This window comes from Megascapheus bottae, chromosome X (genome assembly GCF_031878675.1).
Source record: "Megascapheus bottae isolate mThoBot1 chromosome X, mThoBot2.hap1, whole genome shotgun sequence".
Lineage (NCBI taxonomy): Eukaryota > Metazoa > Chordata > Mammalia > Rodentia > Geomyidae > Megascapheus > Megascapheus bottae.
In genome coordinates, this window is record NC_143547.1 from 71,962,496 (window position 1) to 71,976,206 (window position 13,711).

Sequence of the window (13,711 nt, forward strand, 5' to 3'; positions counted from 1 at the left end):
AAACATGTAAGTGTTTTGCTATTATAATACTTATCCTTACTGTGTGCAATTACTCTAATATTTTCAGTTCTTTTCGGTTTCATTTTTTAAACATTCTGACTCCAACCTACTATGTAAATTTCATAACTCATGAAATGAAATTTGCTGTTTGAGAAATTCACCATATATTTTATAGATGGAGAGTCTGAAGTCCAAATGAGTACAGTAGGTTCTCCAAGGTCATGGAGCAAGTTAGGTGGCAGGGTAGGACTATAACCTACATTTTGGAGTCCCTAGCATAGAGCTGTTTCCAACAGGGATGGAATTTATCTTCCTCTTCCTTACAGTGATGGTGTAGAAAAATCACAGAAGATTAGAGAAAATGAATGGACACATTTTCCATTGGAACTACATATTGTCACAGCTTCTTGATTCCTCCATGAACCACTTGAACAGCTGATTTGAATATTGCTGCTTTTTAGACACAATACTATGGAGGCTTACTTGACCAATTCCATGACTTGGCAGTGATAGGAATGTAAAATTGTCCTCCAAGGGTTATATAGCCATGACTCAGTGACATGTGACTAACACATGGATTCTTAAAAACAAACAGACTTGCTGATGAAGAATCATGAGGTTTCTTATCTGTGTTGTGGAAGAGGTGCCTCAAATCTTTCTTCTTCTATGGATCCATTCTTGTATTCCTCGTCACCAAAGATTGTGGCATCTTTAAGAAGCACTATGTTATTTTGTTTTAGGTTTTGTTGTTTTGTCAGAAAGACATGTGGTTCTCTTTGCAAGGCTAATCCCTTTATTTTTGTAAAAAACAGGTATCTGTCTGTAAAAGTAGTAATCTGAGCAAAAGCAAAAAGAGGCGCCAATTTGGAAGAACAGTGACCAGTTGGGAAAAATCAGGGGGGGGGCGGTAAGAAGACCCAGGAAAAGGGTGAAAGCCCATTCCAGACTGTGCTGGAGATTTGGTTTTCTGGATTTATGCCCCTTTTCTTAGGCCCTACTTCTCAACCGACCATCTCTTATGTCTCTCCATCTCTTCCCCCCCCCTCATTTCTGTCATGCCATTTCACACTTAGCTGCTAGCCTAGTCCTGTTCCTCAATCATTTCCTACGTTCTCCCTTACCACTTTACTTAATTGCTATTAAGGCTAAGCTCTGATGGTGCCTTTCTAGGTTGGGGAAGGCCCATTCACTCCTCAGTTGGAATTATTTGTTCACTTTCCTCTCCCTTTCTTTCACACTCTTTCATTTTCATTCACTTTATTTGCTGGTTTTAATTGTTTCTACATCTTCCTTACTAGATTCAAAGCCTTTGGATAATGGAGGCTATACCCACTGATGTTTTATCCTCCTTTCCTAGCACACAGTGGGTCCTCTGTAAAGCTTGTGGAATGAAATGTGGCGGAATATTTGGCCATTACCCTGTGTTTATATGGATGTGATGAGACAGTATTGTAAATATGTATGTGCTGCAGCAAAGGCTGTTTGGGAACTAGACATACTGTTAAAATGAGTGATCTAAAAGGAACTTATCCTATGGGTCAAGGGCTTCCTGGTCAAGAGGTTCTGTAGCCTTTCATTCACTCTACTTTAGGGCATTTGTGATGTTTTTATTTTTCTAGCTTTATAGAGTTTAGGAGCCTTGATGTACAAAGTATCTTTGTGAATCTATAACAAAAATGTTTTTCAAGGTGATTCTTTCATTTACTTGCAGTTTTCTAAAACAACCCTTAGAAATGTAGTCAATCACTAGAAGAAGCAAGACATCAGCAAAAATGGCAGAGTTAGTACCTCTGAACATTCTCTCTATAATAGCAATGCAGAAACTTGTAGCACTTCTCAGAATCAACAGTTTTGGGGAAAAAATAAAGTAAAATCTTGTAGTAATTCAGGGAATATATGCTCAAGAGAGCAGACTGCCTGTGAGTAAGAAGAATGAGCTTTATGGTGTTTTCACTTTTCCTGACCCCTGCTCCACTGCTCCACTGCTTTGCTGTAGCCTTGAAAACCAGCAGCCATCACAAAAACAGCCTGGCAGCCGCAGGAGATAAAATGGAGTGGGAGTGCCTTGAAAGCTACATTTTTAGAGAATTGCTATTATTCGATCTGTCTGATAGTAGTTTGGAAAACCCCTACCCTACATGACTGTTTATTTGACCTGACTGGGAGATGAAGAATGTTTCCATCCAGGCCCCCCCCATAAAAAATAGAAACAATTAACTTTTCAGATGGCTGAAGAAGTGGAAAACATTTCCAGCTAACCAGACAGCCTAAAAGGAAAATCTGGGAAATAAGATTCTTGGTGACTCTGAAAAGCTTGGGCAGATTCCTAAGAAGCTAAAAGCATGCATGCATGCATAGGGAATGTTGGACATTTCCAGAACTGGGCACGTGATCAGGAAAGACCTGAATATATCTTAAGCTCTCATTCTGGCTAACCGCAGTTCTGCACAAGCAGAAAGAAGAAGGCAGAGTTATCTTCTTCCTGGTTGAGTGCCAATGACATGTCTCGACATGTACATAGAGCCCCTTGGTCAGGATTGAAACTTTTTGGTTCCATGAAATAAAAGAAAATTTGGTCCAGGTATGAGCTTGTCACTAACATAACCCAGAAGAGATTTCAGGTTAATAATTATTATTAAAATAAAATACAATGGGATGCTTAGAATTCTCCTAAGAGAGAATCATAATAGCTCAAAAGCTATGTATATTTGTCCTTATAGGATGAGGCTAGGTGAAATGAACTCCAGGTTTATCTTATGTTGTTGCTGTATCTGACTTTGACACCTGGTATATTATATATACTTTTATTTGTTTACTTGAAAAAGGGAAGGTAAGGGAAAAACAGGATGGGTGGGAGGGGGTGGGGGAAAGAAAGTGGGAGGAAAACATGGGAAGGGGTAACAATGTTCAAGACATAATGTACCTACAACTTGATGAATGTAACTATAACTCCTTTGTACATCAACCCAAAAATAAAATAAAAATTTAAAAAATATAATGGGATAAGGCCAGGAGTGTGGCCTCGTGGTGCCACTATGGCCTAGCACATAAAGCCTTGGGTTCAATTCCTTGGTACCACATACACAGAAAATGCAGGAAGTGCTGCCATGGCTCAAGTGGTAGAATAGAACTCTAGCCTTGAGAAAGCCCAAAGACAGTGGCCAGGCCCTGATTTTGCCAGGACTGACAAAAACACAGTGGGGTGAAGCCCATTGCCCTTCAGTTCTTGTTGGAATGAATTCTTATTCTACCGAGGTGAATGTTTATAATTCTGACTTTATAGACCTGTCTGTAAAAAGAGCAGGAACTTATAACCAGGTTGATACTAGACTTGTTTAGTTTTAAAAACAAGACAAAAGTAGTTTGTGGACAAACAATTTTAAAAGGAGTTTGTTATTATAAGTAATTTTATTGGAAATTGGAAGTAATTGTGTTGGAATTGTATATTATGAAAAAGTAAGAGGTTTATTGTGATTTTTCCATAAATGCATATAATGTAATATGATCATATTTACCCTTTATTTTTCGTTTTTTTCTGTTTATTTGGGGTTTCAGTACTTTGATTTGAACTCAGGGCTTTGCACTTGTTAGGTAGGTACTCTACCTCTTGAGCCAGACTTCCAGCCCATTCTTGCTATGGTTATTTTTGAAATAGGGTCTCATCTTTTGCCTTAACCAGTTTGGACAATTATCCTCCTATTTAAGCTTCCCACCAAGCTGGAATGACACACTATCATACCCAACTTATTCTGTGAGATAAGTTCTTATGAACATTTTGCTCAGGTTGCCCGGGAACTTCAATCCTATGTCTCAAGTCTCTTAAGCAGCTAGGATTGCATGCATGAGATATTCTTTCCTTATCCTCTCCAGTCCTTTCTACAAAATTTTAGATGGGCTTTCTTATGGCACATGTGTAGGTGCACTAATGCAAGCGTGTGCATATGTGTGTGTGTGTGTGTGTGTGTGTGTGTGCGTGTCTGTGTCTGTGTCTGATATACTGGTCCTGGGGCTTGAAAACAGGGCCTGGGCACTGTCCCTAAGCTTTTTTCCTTGAGGCCAGCATACTACCTCTGGAGCCACAGCACCACTTCCACATTTTTGGTGGTTAGTTGGAGATAAGAGTCTTTTTGGCTTTCCTGTCTGGGCTGGCTTCAGATCCCCATCCTCAGATCTCAGCCTCCTGTGTAGTTAAAATTAGAGATGTGAACCACCAATGCCAATCTATGACTTTTTATTATATTCATATAATGCACTTCAAACCAATTGCCACTACAGTAGTTCCCCCATGGAAATTAGATTTTTAACCACTTCTGGGATAGCTTTTTTTAGCTATCTGAGTTCTTATGTAGAATGTATTTTTTCTTCCTGAGGCCCCATACATGGATATGGATATGGATATGGATATGGATATGTATGTATATAATCTCTGCATGCCACTGTTCTTTGCTTCTGTAAATCTCATCTTGTTCTGGTTTTCATTTCTTCCATTCATGTCACTTTGACCAAGGTCTGACTGTGGTTGGATAGACTGAACTGTAATGTTCTCTCTTGGAAGAGGAAAATCAAGAAGAATAGAGACCATAATGACCTTCATGTTGGCCTAGCTAGGCTTGAGAGGGAGTGGAGAGCCAGAGTCAAATTCTTTGGCTACCATTTTTCTCAGAGTCATCCCAAATGAAGCAGAGCAGTTGTCACAGGCTTTAAAGGGCTGTACTCATTTGACCAGACAGCTGAGCAATGACTCACTGAGACAGGGTTGGAGATAGAGAAATAATTTTTGCAGCCAGTACTAAAAACAGACCCAAGGCTTACATGCATACATGCTGTACATTGATACAGTGCCACCCTTCCTCACCCCTACCAGGTGCCACATAGACTGCCCTTTCACCACTCTTATTCTCTAGTTACATCTTTTTGATGTTCATTTTCGTTCTAAGTTACACTGGATATTCATTTCCACCTGATTTCTCCTACCTGTGCAGGGTGTAGGGTGAGATGTGAAGGTATTATGCAAGCTTTGCCCATCTCTATCTATCACTTGCTGGGAATGGTCTGACCTGGATGAACATTTTTAGCCTGGTATTTCCTGAACAAGGTCCAGGAGCTGAGGCCAGCAGCACAGAGGCTAAGAGGGCACAGGTTTCCTGGCAGATTTGGCAGTGATGAATTCTCACTGTGGAATGAGATAGCTCTTTCATTTCTAACTATTTTAAGGGTCGGAATACTACAGACTGTAATCTTTCTTTCGCCCAGTCGTGGGGACTGAACTCAGGGCCTTGAGCATAGTCAAGGCTAGAGCTCTACTACTTGAACTGCAACACTACTTTTGGCTTTTCTATGTATGTGGTACTGAGGAATCAAACTTCGGTCTTCGTGCATGCCTGGCAAGCATTCTACCTCTAGGCCAAACTCCTGGCCCTACAGACTATAATCTTAATAATTAAAACATACTAAAGAAACATGCTACTTCAATTCCTAAAGCCTTGCAATATGTTTTGAGAAAGGCAATACCACTAATTCGCTGTGTTTCTAAAACTGCTTTGCAGATCCTAACTTCAACTTCCAACAAAGTATTTTGAGCAGATGGACCTAGTTTCATGATCAAAAAGACTTGTTTATATTTAGAAACATTTGTTTCTGTGAGGATAGCATGCTCCTGCCTTAGAAAACAAAAAGAAAACAGTTTGTCCTTTCTAGGGAGTTAGAAAAACAGAATGCCAACTGCTTAAGAAACTGTACTTATAAGATCTATAGGAATTACTTTCAAAGTAACCCTGCAGCTAGTTGTAGCTTCACTAAGATCCTCTGCTCTTGGTGATTTTCCCTCTCTATAGAGGCCAGGGAGCCTCGAAAAATGGAAAGAAGGCATTTGTTAGCTTTGAGCTTGGATTTTTTTTCTCATAGAAATAACACCATAAACTGGGAAATCAATTTAATTTTTCTAGTTACAGATTAAAGTAGAATTTTTTGTGGGCTGGCTTAGTAACTTATTTACTACTTTTTGTATTATTTCCATTGAAAATGACTTCCAAAGAATTTGGAAGCAGTCTCTCCTCATGAGCGAATCTTGAGAGTCTTTGAACAGAACCCCATAAGTAGTACACAAGGAAAAAAAATTAACTCTTCTACTGCAAGGGAATGAAATGTGGAACTGTGGCCTATGAACTAATGAGGTTTAGGGTTTTTTTTTTTCATTTCTTAATCTCAAGAGACAGCAATAAGATAAACAGGATAAACTCTAGTGGTTTTGCTACTCTATTTACCACTCAACAGCTGGCAAACCAGATATGTGGAGGCTTTCCTCTGTATACCAGCCAATTATCCACCAGATACCACAAATGTGTCCTGGGATTTAATTTAATTTTGACACCAGTGGAGTTGGAATCAGAGCCAAGAGATTAAGTGCTCAGCCTTACAAGACTGTTCCATATTGAGAATGCCAGGTAATGATCTGTTTCTGACCAAGCCAGGGTTCCTTTGTCCCTTTTTGGGCGTTCAATAATTTGTAAGGAGGGTTCACCAAATGCAAGGAAATTCTTTGTGTTTACCTACTTACAATGAATGCAGGCAAAACACAAAGTGGCAGAGATGGGAGGCGCGGGATGTATGGGAAGGAAGGGGTTCTTTGTCTCTTCAGGTGCAGTGTCCTCATGGTACTTCCTCATGTTTGGACAGCAGCATGGATGCTGTCCAAATTCCAGGTTCAGAGAATTTTTTCTATGGAGACTTCATCACGTAGATATGATCTATGTTTGTCTGGATCTCCATCTTCTCATTCTTTTCCTAGGGGTGGGAGTAGGGTAGAGCTGAAGCCTCCAAGTTTCTACTCTTTGCTTGATCTTTTAGTCCCCATCCAACAGCCCACAGAGTCATCTTATTAGAATGAAAGATCTTATTATTACCCAGACAGTTCCAAGACATTAGGAACTCTGTGTCTGGAACAAGGATCAAAGAGCTAATATCAGTACAAAAAATACACCTGGAATCTCCAGTACTCAGGAAACACAGTAACAAATGTTTTAGAAACTCTGCAGAAAACAGGGACAGAGACCAAACACATAGCTTTATTTGTGTCACAACATCAGGATAGTTATTTGTGAATGCTAAGAATGAGTTATATTTATTTCATTTTTTTGCCAGTCCTGGGCTTGAACTCAGGGCCTGAGCATTGTCCTTGGACTTTCTCAAGGCTAGAGCTCTACCACTTGAGCCTCAGCACCACTTCTGGCTTTTTTTTTCTATGTATGTGGTACCGAGGAATCGAACCTGGGTCTTCGTGCATGCTAGGCAAGCAGTTTAACCACTAGGCCAAACTCCCAGCCCCTTATTTCATTTTTTTACTAGGGTTTGAAATCAGAGCCTTATGCTTGCCACACCTCCAACAAATGTTATATTGTTTAATTTTCTTTTTAAATTGCCTTTTAGTGGTATGATGGGGCTTCAATTTACCTTGTCAGTTACACATACAATGCATCTTGGTCAATTTCACCCATTCCATCATTCTCTTCCATATCTCTCAAGTTTATCCATTCCCTCAAATTACATGGTTGAATATTAAGATAATATTTGCCTATTTTTCCTTTCATTCATCTGTCGTTCTTTCCCTTGGCTTTGACTCCCCATTTCCTTGACATTCTGGATCATTTTGGGGGCCTTTAATTGTGTACCTCATTGCATTGGTTGCAATAAATTGTACTATGAGATAGGTGTCCTTGGGGGAATTTCTTTGTACACTGTTTCATGGAGGGATTCCACCACCACACATATCCCATCACCCCTCCCATACTTCCCACCCACACACCACAACTATACACAGAATATATGCTCATTGTGACATGTGCATATATACAGATACTGTGCCTTGATCAGGGTTACCCCATCCATCATTCTCCCTTGACCTTCCTCCTTCCTTCCCAAACAAATCTCACCAGGTGTCATTGTTCCATTTTCACACATGTACATATAGTCACCTTCTTCTCCCTTCCTAATCGTACCCACATCCCAGACAGGACCTGTTACATCTTTATGTATGCTAACTCTAAATGTTTTACCATGGTATTCACACCCTTTTAAAGTATTTTAATCATATTTTCCCATTTGGGGAAGAATACTACCATCAAATCTCTACTAGCTCTGCTCAACTGTATTTCACTAGAGAGAGAGAGAGAGAGAGAGAGAGAGAGAGAGAGAGAGAGAGAGAGAGAGAGAGAGAGAGAGAGAGAGAGAGAGAGAGAGAGAGAGAGAGAGAGAGAAGAGAGAGAGAGGAAGGAGCACAGAACAGCCTTTACTTGTCTTATGGGCAAAGTGCTAAGGGAGAAATTCATCTTCTCTCTTCCCTCCCATGGAACCATCTCTACCTAGAGGACTCCCCCCCTCCCTTCGCACTCACCCTCATCTCCCCTTTCCTTGCCTCTCCCTCCCCCACCACCACAGAGCGCAAAGAAACATATCAGATCATCTGGATGGATTTTTATTTCATCATACTGTGTTCCCATTGGAATAACATGTGCTGGGACATGGCGGACCACCTGCCAGTGGACAGGGCTGTAGAGACCTCAGAGATGGTCCCAAGGCTCTTCTCTGGCCTGGCTCTCATGTTAGTAGCCGCTTAGATGATGGACCTTTCTTGTTCTTCTGGTCCTTTGCTGGCTCACGTTTATGCAGCCGCTTATTAGGGAGGTGGCCAAAGATTGGCGCCGGTCCTGTTTCTTTATTGGGAGTGGGTAGAGCAGCAGATCTGGTTGTTCCCTTTTGGTTCCACTTGCGCTGCGGTTTGCTGCACCTGAGACCCACCACAGCTGTTCTCTGGACCTGGAAGGACAACAAGGATCTCTTAGGAGAGAAGGGAACAGAAGCTTCATGGGAAGGGGTACGTCTGGGAACATTTTTTGCCAGGAGAGCACAGGAGAGAATCTTGGGGCAGGGGAGAGTCAATGGGAACAAGGGGAGAACCGTGGCTGGGTTACCTCACCTTTCCTTTGGATCCAGGTCTTGACAGAGGCTTCCTGTTCTTCCCAGGTTTGTTTGATCTTCCTCGCCCAAGTGACTTTCCCTTGCGGACAAGGGCAGTAGCTGCAGCAGCTGCAGCCCTACTCCTTGTAATAATGGTCCTGGTCATCCTTTCTGCTTTGCTTACCTGGAGCCGTCTCACCTCCAGGCCTCAGGAAACTCATCTATATGCCTACCTAGGACAAGGTGGCCACACCCTTAACCATTGTTGCATCAGCAAGCCACTACCCAGTCAGCCAATCCCTGACCGGGGAGGAGCTTATATATCACAAAGTACCACCATGGCTTCTGTTGAGGCTATTGTGATGGTGGTGAGTAGGTGTAAAGGGGAAGGAGAGGGAAGGTTCTGGAAAGGGAGGCCCAGACTTTCTAGTTGGAGAATCAAGAGCTTTACTACATAAAAAATTATCATCTTTAAGTAGTTGCACACAGGTTTCAATTCAACAAGCCAGCTTATGAGTACAGTGTATTTTGGTTAATGTTACCCCTTGCAACCTTCAGCCCTCATCTCTCCCACCTCACTCACCTCCTACAAGTTATAGTCATTATCATACTCAAGAACCTTCTTTGTAGAGGTTATGTCTGAATAAAGTGACAAATAAAAATACCATAAAGCCAGGCACAGGTGGCTCACACCTGTAATCATAGCTATTTAGGAGGCTGAGATCTGATGATCACGGTTCAAATTCAACCTGGACACTAAAGTCCGTGACACTATTATCTCCAATTAACAACTAGAAAACTGGAAGTGGTTCAAGTGGTATAGTGATAGCCTTAAGCTGAAGAGCTCAGGGACAGCGCCCAGGCCCAGAGTTCAAGCATCATGACTGACAAAACACAATACCACCACCATAAAAACAGCAGTGAGTCTATTCTATTAATTTTTGTGCATATTTATTTTCTTTTAGTTTTATCCAAGTATGAAAACCAGATTACTATATTCACTGACTACCTAGAAGAATTTCCAGATACAGATGAGCTGGTATGGATCTTGGGAAAGCAGCATCTCCTTAAAACAGGTAAGGTTTACAGTATTGGCCTTTAAGAATCCAACTGAGGTAGATATCTGAGGTTAAGGTCCTGTTCTTTTCCTCCAACTTTTTTTTATTTTATTTTATTTTATTTTTTGCCAGTCCTGGGCTTGAGCTCAGGGCCTGAGCACTGTTCTTGGACTTTGTCAAGGCTAGAGCTCTACCACTTGAGCCTCAGCACCACTTCTGGCTTTTTTTTCTATGTATGTGGTACCGAGGAATCAAACCCCGGTATTTGTGCATGCTAGGCAAGCACTCTATCACTAGGCCAAACTCTCCTCCAATTTTTTAAAAGATAATAATGGTATGAGGACAGGACGTCATGTTTGCTGGCAAGAGTTTTACCACTTGAGCCATTCTACCATGTCTTTTTGTTTGGGTCTTACCTGGCTGAGGTTGGCCTCCGTATATCCCATCCCTATGTCTCTTTTATAGCTGGAATTTCATACACGAGATACCATTCCAGGCTTGTTGTTTGAGAGAGAATCTTCTTAACTTTTTGGGGAGGGGGGTCATGGGACTTGAACTCAGTCTGGGTGCTGTTCTTGAGTTCTTCAGCTCAAAACTATCACCCTACCCTTGAGCCAAGCCCCACTTCATGTTTTCAAGAGGTTAATTGGAGATAAGAGTGTCAGGTCCTTTTCTGTCCAGGATGACTTTGAATCTTGATCCTCAGATTTCAGCCTCCTGAGTAGCTAGGATTATAGGCATGAGCCACCACGCCCCCAGCAATCTTGTTAGCTTTTGTCCAATCTGGCCACCAACTGTAGTCCTCCTATTTAAGCCTCTAAGTAGCTAGTATTACAGGTATGGATCACCACCAATGGCCTTTTCTTTCTTGAGTTGATAGATCCTTGATCATTATGGATGCTACTTTGATGAGGATTTACCATGTTGAAACAGAATTTAAGTTTTAGACCCTTTGATTTACAGGCAACACTTCCAAGAGTGTCCACATGGTTAGAGGTTTTATTAATTTATTTATTTTGGTATTTTCCCTGAACTGAGGACCTGGGTACTGTCCTAGAGCTCTTTTGCTCAAGGCTAGCATTCTACTACTTGATCCACAGCTCCACCACTTACTTTTTAGTGGTTATTTGGAAACAGGAGTCTCACAGGCTTTCCTACCTGGGCTAGCTTTGTACCATGATCCTCAGACCTCAGCTTCTTATGTAGCTAGAATTACAGGTGTGCACCACTAGCGTGTTGCCTGGCTAGCTTTAGGTTTTAGTACAGTGTGTAAAGGGAATATTTAGACTTTTCCTTAATGGAGAATCCTTGCATTCTAAGAACCTTTATTCCTATAAAGAGTCCACTCTAGAGTCACTAGCAAGTATCTACTCTTTGGTGACTGTGTTACGTATTTATAATTTCATATCCTTGTTTATCTAGATAAAACACCCAGCTATTTCAAAATGAGCCATGACTATCAAAAACAATATCATGCATGAGAAGCCTTATTTATGTTTTAGATAATTTTTGGTAATAGATTAACTCCATTTATTCTGGTTTTGTATAGACCTTGCAGCCAAGATGCAAAGGAAGATTCAGTTTTCTTCTTGATTGAGTAAAATTCACATTTGTGTAGACTGGGAAAGACCTTGTACTATGAAATTACTGAGCACTAGCATCCAGGGAAAAATTGAACTTAAGAAGAGGTGGTTCTGAAAATAGAACCTTTCTGAGGAGGGATCCTTGTTACAGGTCTTTAAGTACAGCATTAGAGTCGAAATGTACAGAAGTTAGGACTTCCTCTCTCCTCTGTTAGGCTTCATTATTTTGATTAGAAAACTGTGAACAGTGGAGAAAACCTGGTGCTAGCAGTTAGGAGACCTTGTGTATTCAGCCTTTCTCCTAGTTCTGGTAAGTCACTTCCTCTACCTGCTTCTTAACTTGCTTTCCTATGACTTAAAATGTGGAGACAGAAGAAGACTTTTAGATCTGTTTTCCAGATACCAAGAAAACCCATCTTGCTATATATTTCAAAATACTAAGCTGGCAATTACATTTTAAAGTGAAATTACTGTTAAAATATTTATATGACCTTCCTAGTATAAAACCAGGCTGGGAGACATAGAGATTATAGATGCAGGAATGAGTGGTGGGAATAATTGGGAGGACAGGTATATAATAACAAATAATATTTGACATGGGCTTAGTACATACTGGACACTAAGCAATTTATGTGAATTATCTTGTTGAATACTCACAATTCAATGCAATAGATATTGTTATTATTCCCCCAGTTTGTAAAAAACTGTAAATAATGTCAGGGTGCAAACCTAGGCAGAATATGACTCTAGAAATTTTACTTTTTTATTTTATTATTATTTTTTTGCCAGTCCCGGGGCTTGAACTCAGGGCCTGAGCACTGTCCTTGGGCTTTCTCAAGGGCTAGTGCTCTACCACTTGAGACACACCACTACTTCTAGCGTTTTCTATGTATGTGGTACCGAGGAATCGAACCTGGGTCTTTGTGCATACTAGGCAAACAATCTTAGCACTAGGCCAATTTCCCAGCCCTCACTCTCTCTCTTTTTTCAGACAAAGTTTTATTATTTAGCCTAGGCTGATCTTGAACTTTGGATCCTCCTGTTTTAGTCCCCAGACTTCCAAACCAAGTCTGCTAGAAACCTTAGTATTAACCATTTTTTACCCACTGACCAAAACGTGCTAAGCACTAGGGGCATAAAGGGAAAGGAATATCCATACAGCTCAAGTTTCTTTTCCAAAGGAAAGGAAGGGGAGACAGAGACTATTGGCTAATACAAAATTTCCCTTTAAAAAACGTGCAATGGGGGCTGGGAGTTTGGCCTAGTGGTAGAGTGCTTGCCTAGCATGCACGAAGACCTGGGTTAGATTCCTTGGTACCACATACATAGAAAAAAAGAGCCGGAAATGTTGCTGAAGCTCAAGTGGTAGAGCTCTAGCTTTGAGAAAGTCCCAAGGACAGTGCTCAGGCCCTGAGCTCTAGCCCAGGACTGGAAAAAACAAAAGTGCAATGGCTCTAAGTTTTATTCAGAATACAAATGTGGTTATGTTGTTGAAACAAAGGCTTTTAGTTTCAGTTTTTGATGTTTCTGTATTCTTTACCTTATGTATGATGCATTCATATGTATATCTTCTGAAGGGTGAGACGGCACAGAACTCAAGGGAAAAGGGTGAAAAAATGCAGCAGTGGAGCTCACTGGACATTGATGAAATTGAACTATATGATGCATGCATGTGTGGGTGGCAATGGGAGGGAGGGACTGAGAGAGAATGAGTGAACAGAAGATATTATACTAAAGGAAATGTATTCATTACCTGACTCATGTAATTTTCATCTCATTGTACATGACCTCTATAGTAACAATAAAGGAAATTAATTTTGAAAAAAGAAAAAAGGGAGGTAAATGGCTAGGAAAGAGACAAACATGTCTGAGTGGAAATAAAGAAGTTCTATTTGTGGCCATTGAAGTCAGTTTGTATCATTAAATGCAAGGAAGCAGAAATCTCTCCAGAAAGATTATCTATAAAAAAACAATGTCCACACAAAAAGAATGGTGGACTATACAATTTCCTTTTTCATTTGTGACATTCTGAAAATCTATTCAGAAATCCTGAAAATTATATCAATTGTCTCAGATTTTAAAAAGACTGCATGCCTTGGGGAAAAACACAATTTGTGG

At 40.7% G+C, this 13,711-nt stretch overlaps 2 protein-coding genes across 2 annotated transcripts in view; one reads left to right on the plus strand and one right to left on the minus strand.

Moving 5' to 3' along the window:
* Positions 1-13,711, plus strand: part of Atg4a (autophagy related 4A cysteine peptidase) — a 52,857-nt gene that overhangs the window by 16,222 nt on the left and 22,924 nt on the right. The window contains exon 2 of the mRNA XM_090326492.1: positions 9,918-10,028. Within this exon, the coding sequence (XP_090182618.1) occupies positions 9,918-10,028 (111 nt within the window). The remainder of the gene's footprint in view (positions 1-9,917; positions 10,029-13,711) is intronic.
* Positions 8,465-9,178, minus strand: LOC150041320 (uncharacterized). The gene is made up of 2 exons (XM_090326470.1): positions 8,972-9,178; positions 8,465-8,811 (listed from the first exon to the last, which is right to left on the minus strand). Exons 1-2 carry the CDS (start codon positions 9,116-9,118, stop codon positions 8,593-8,595), a joined length of 366 nt encoding a protein of 121 aa, XP_090182596.1. The 5' UTR covers positions 9,119-9,178; the 3' UTR covers positions 8,465-8,592.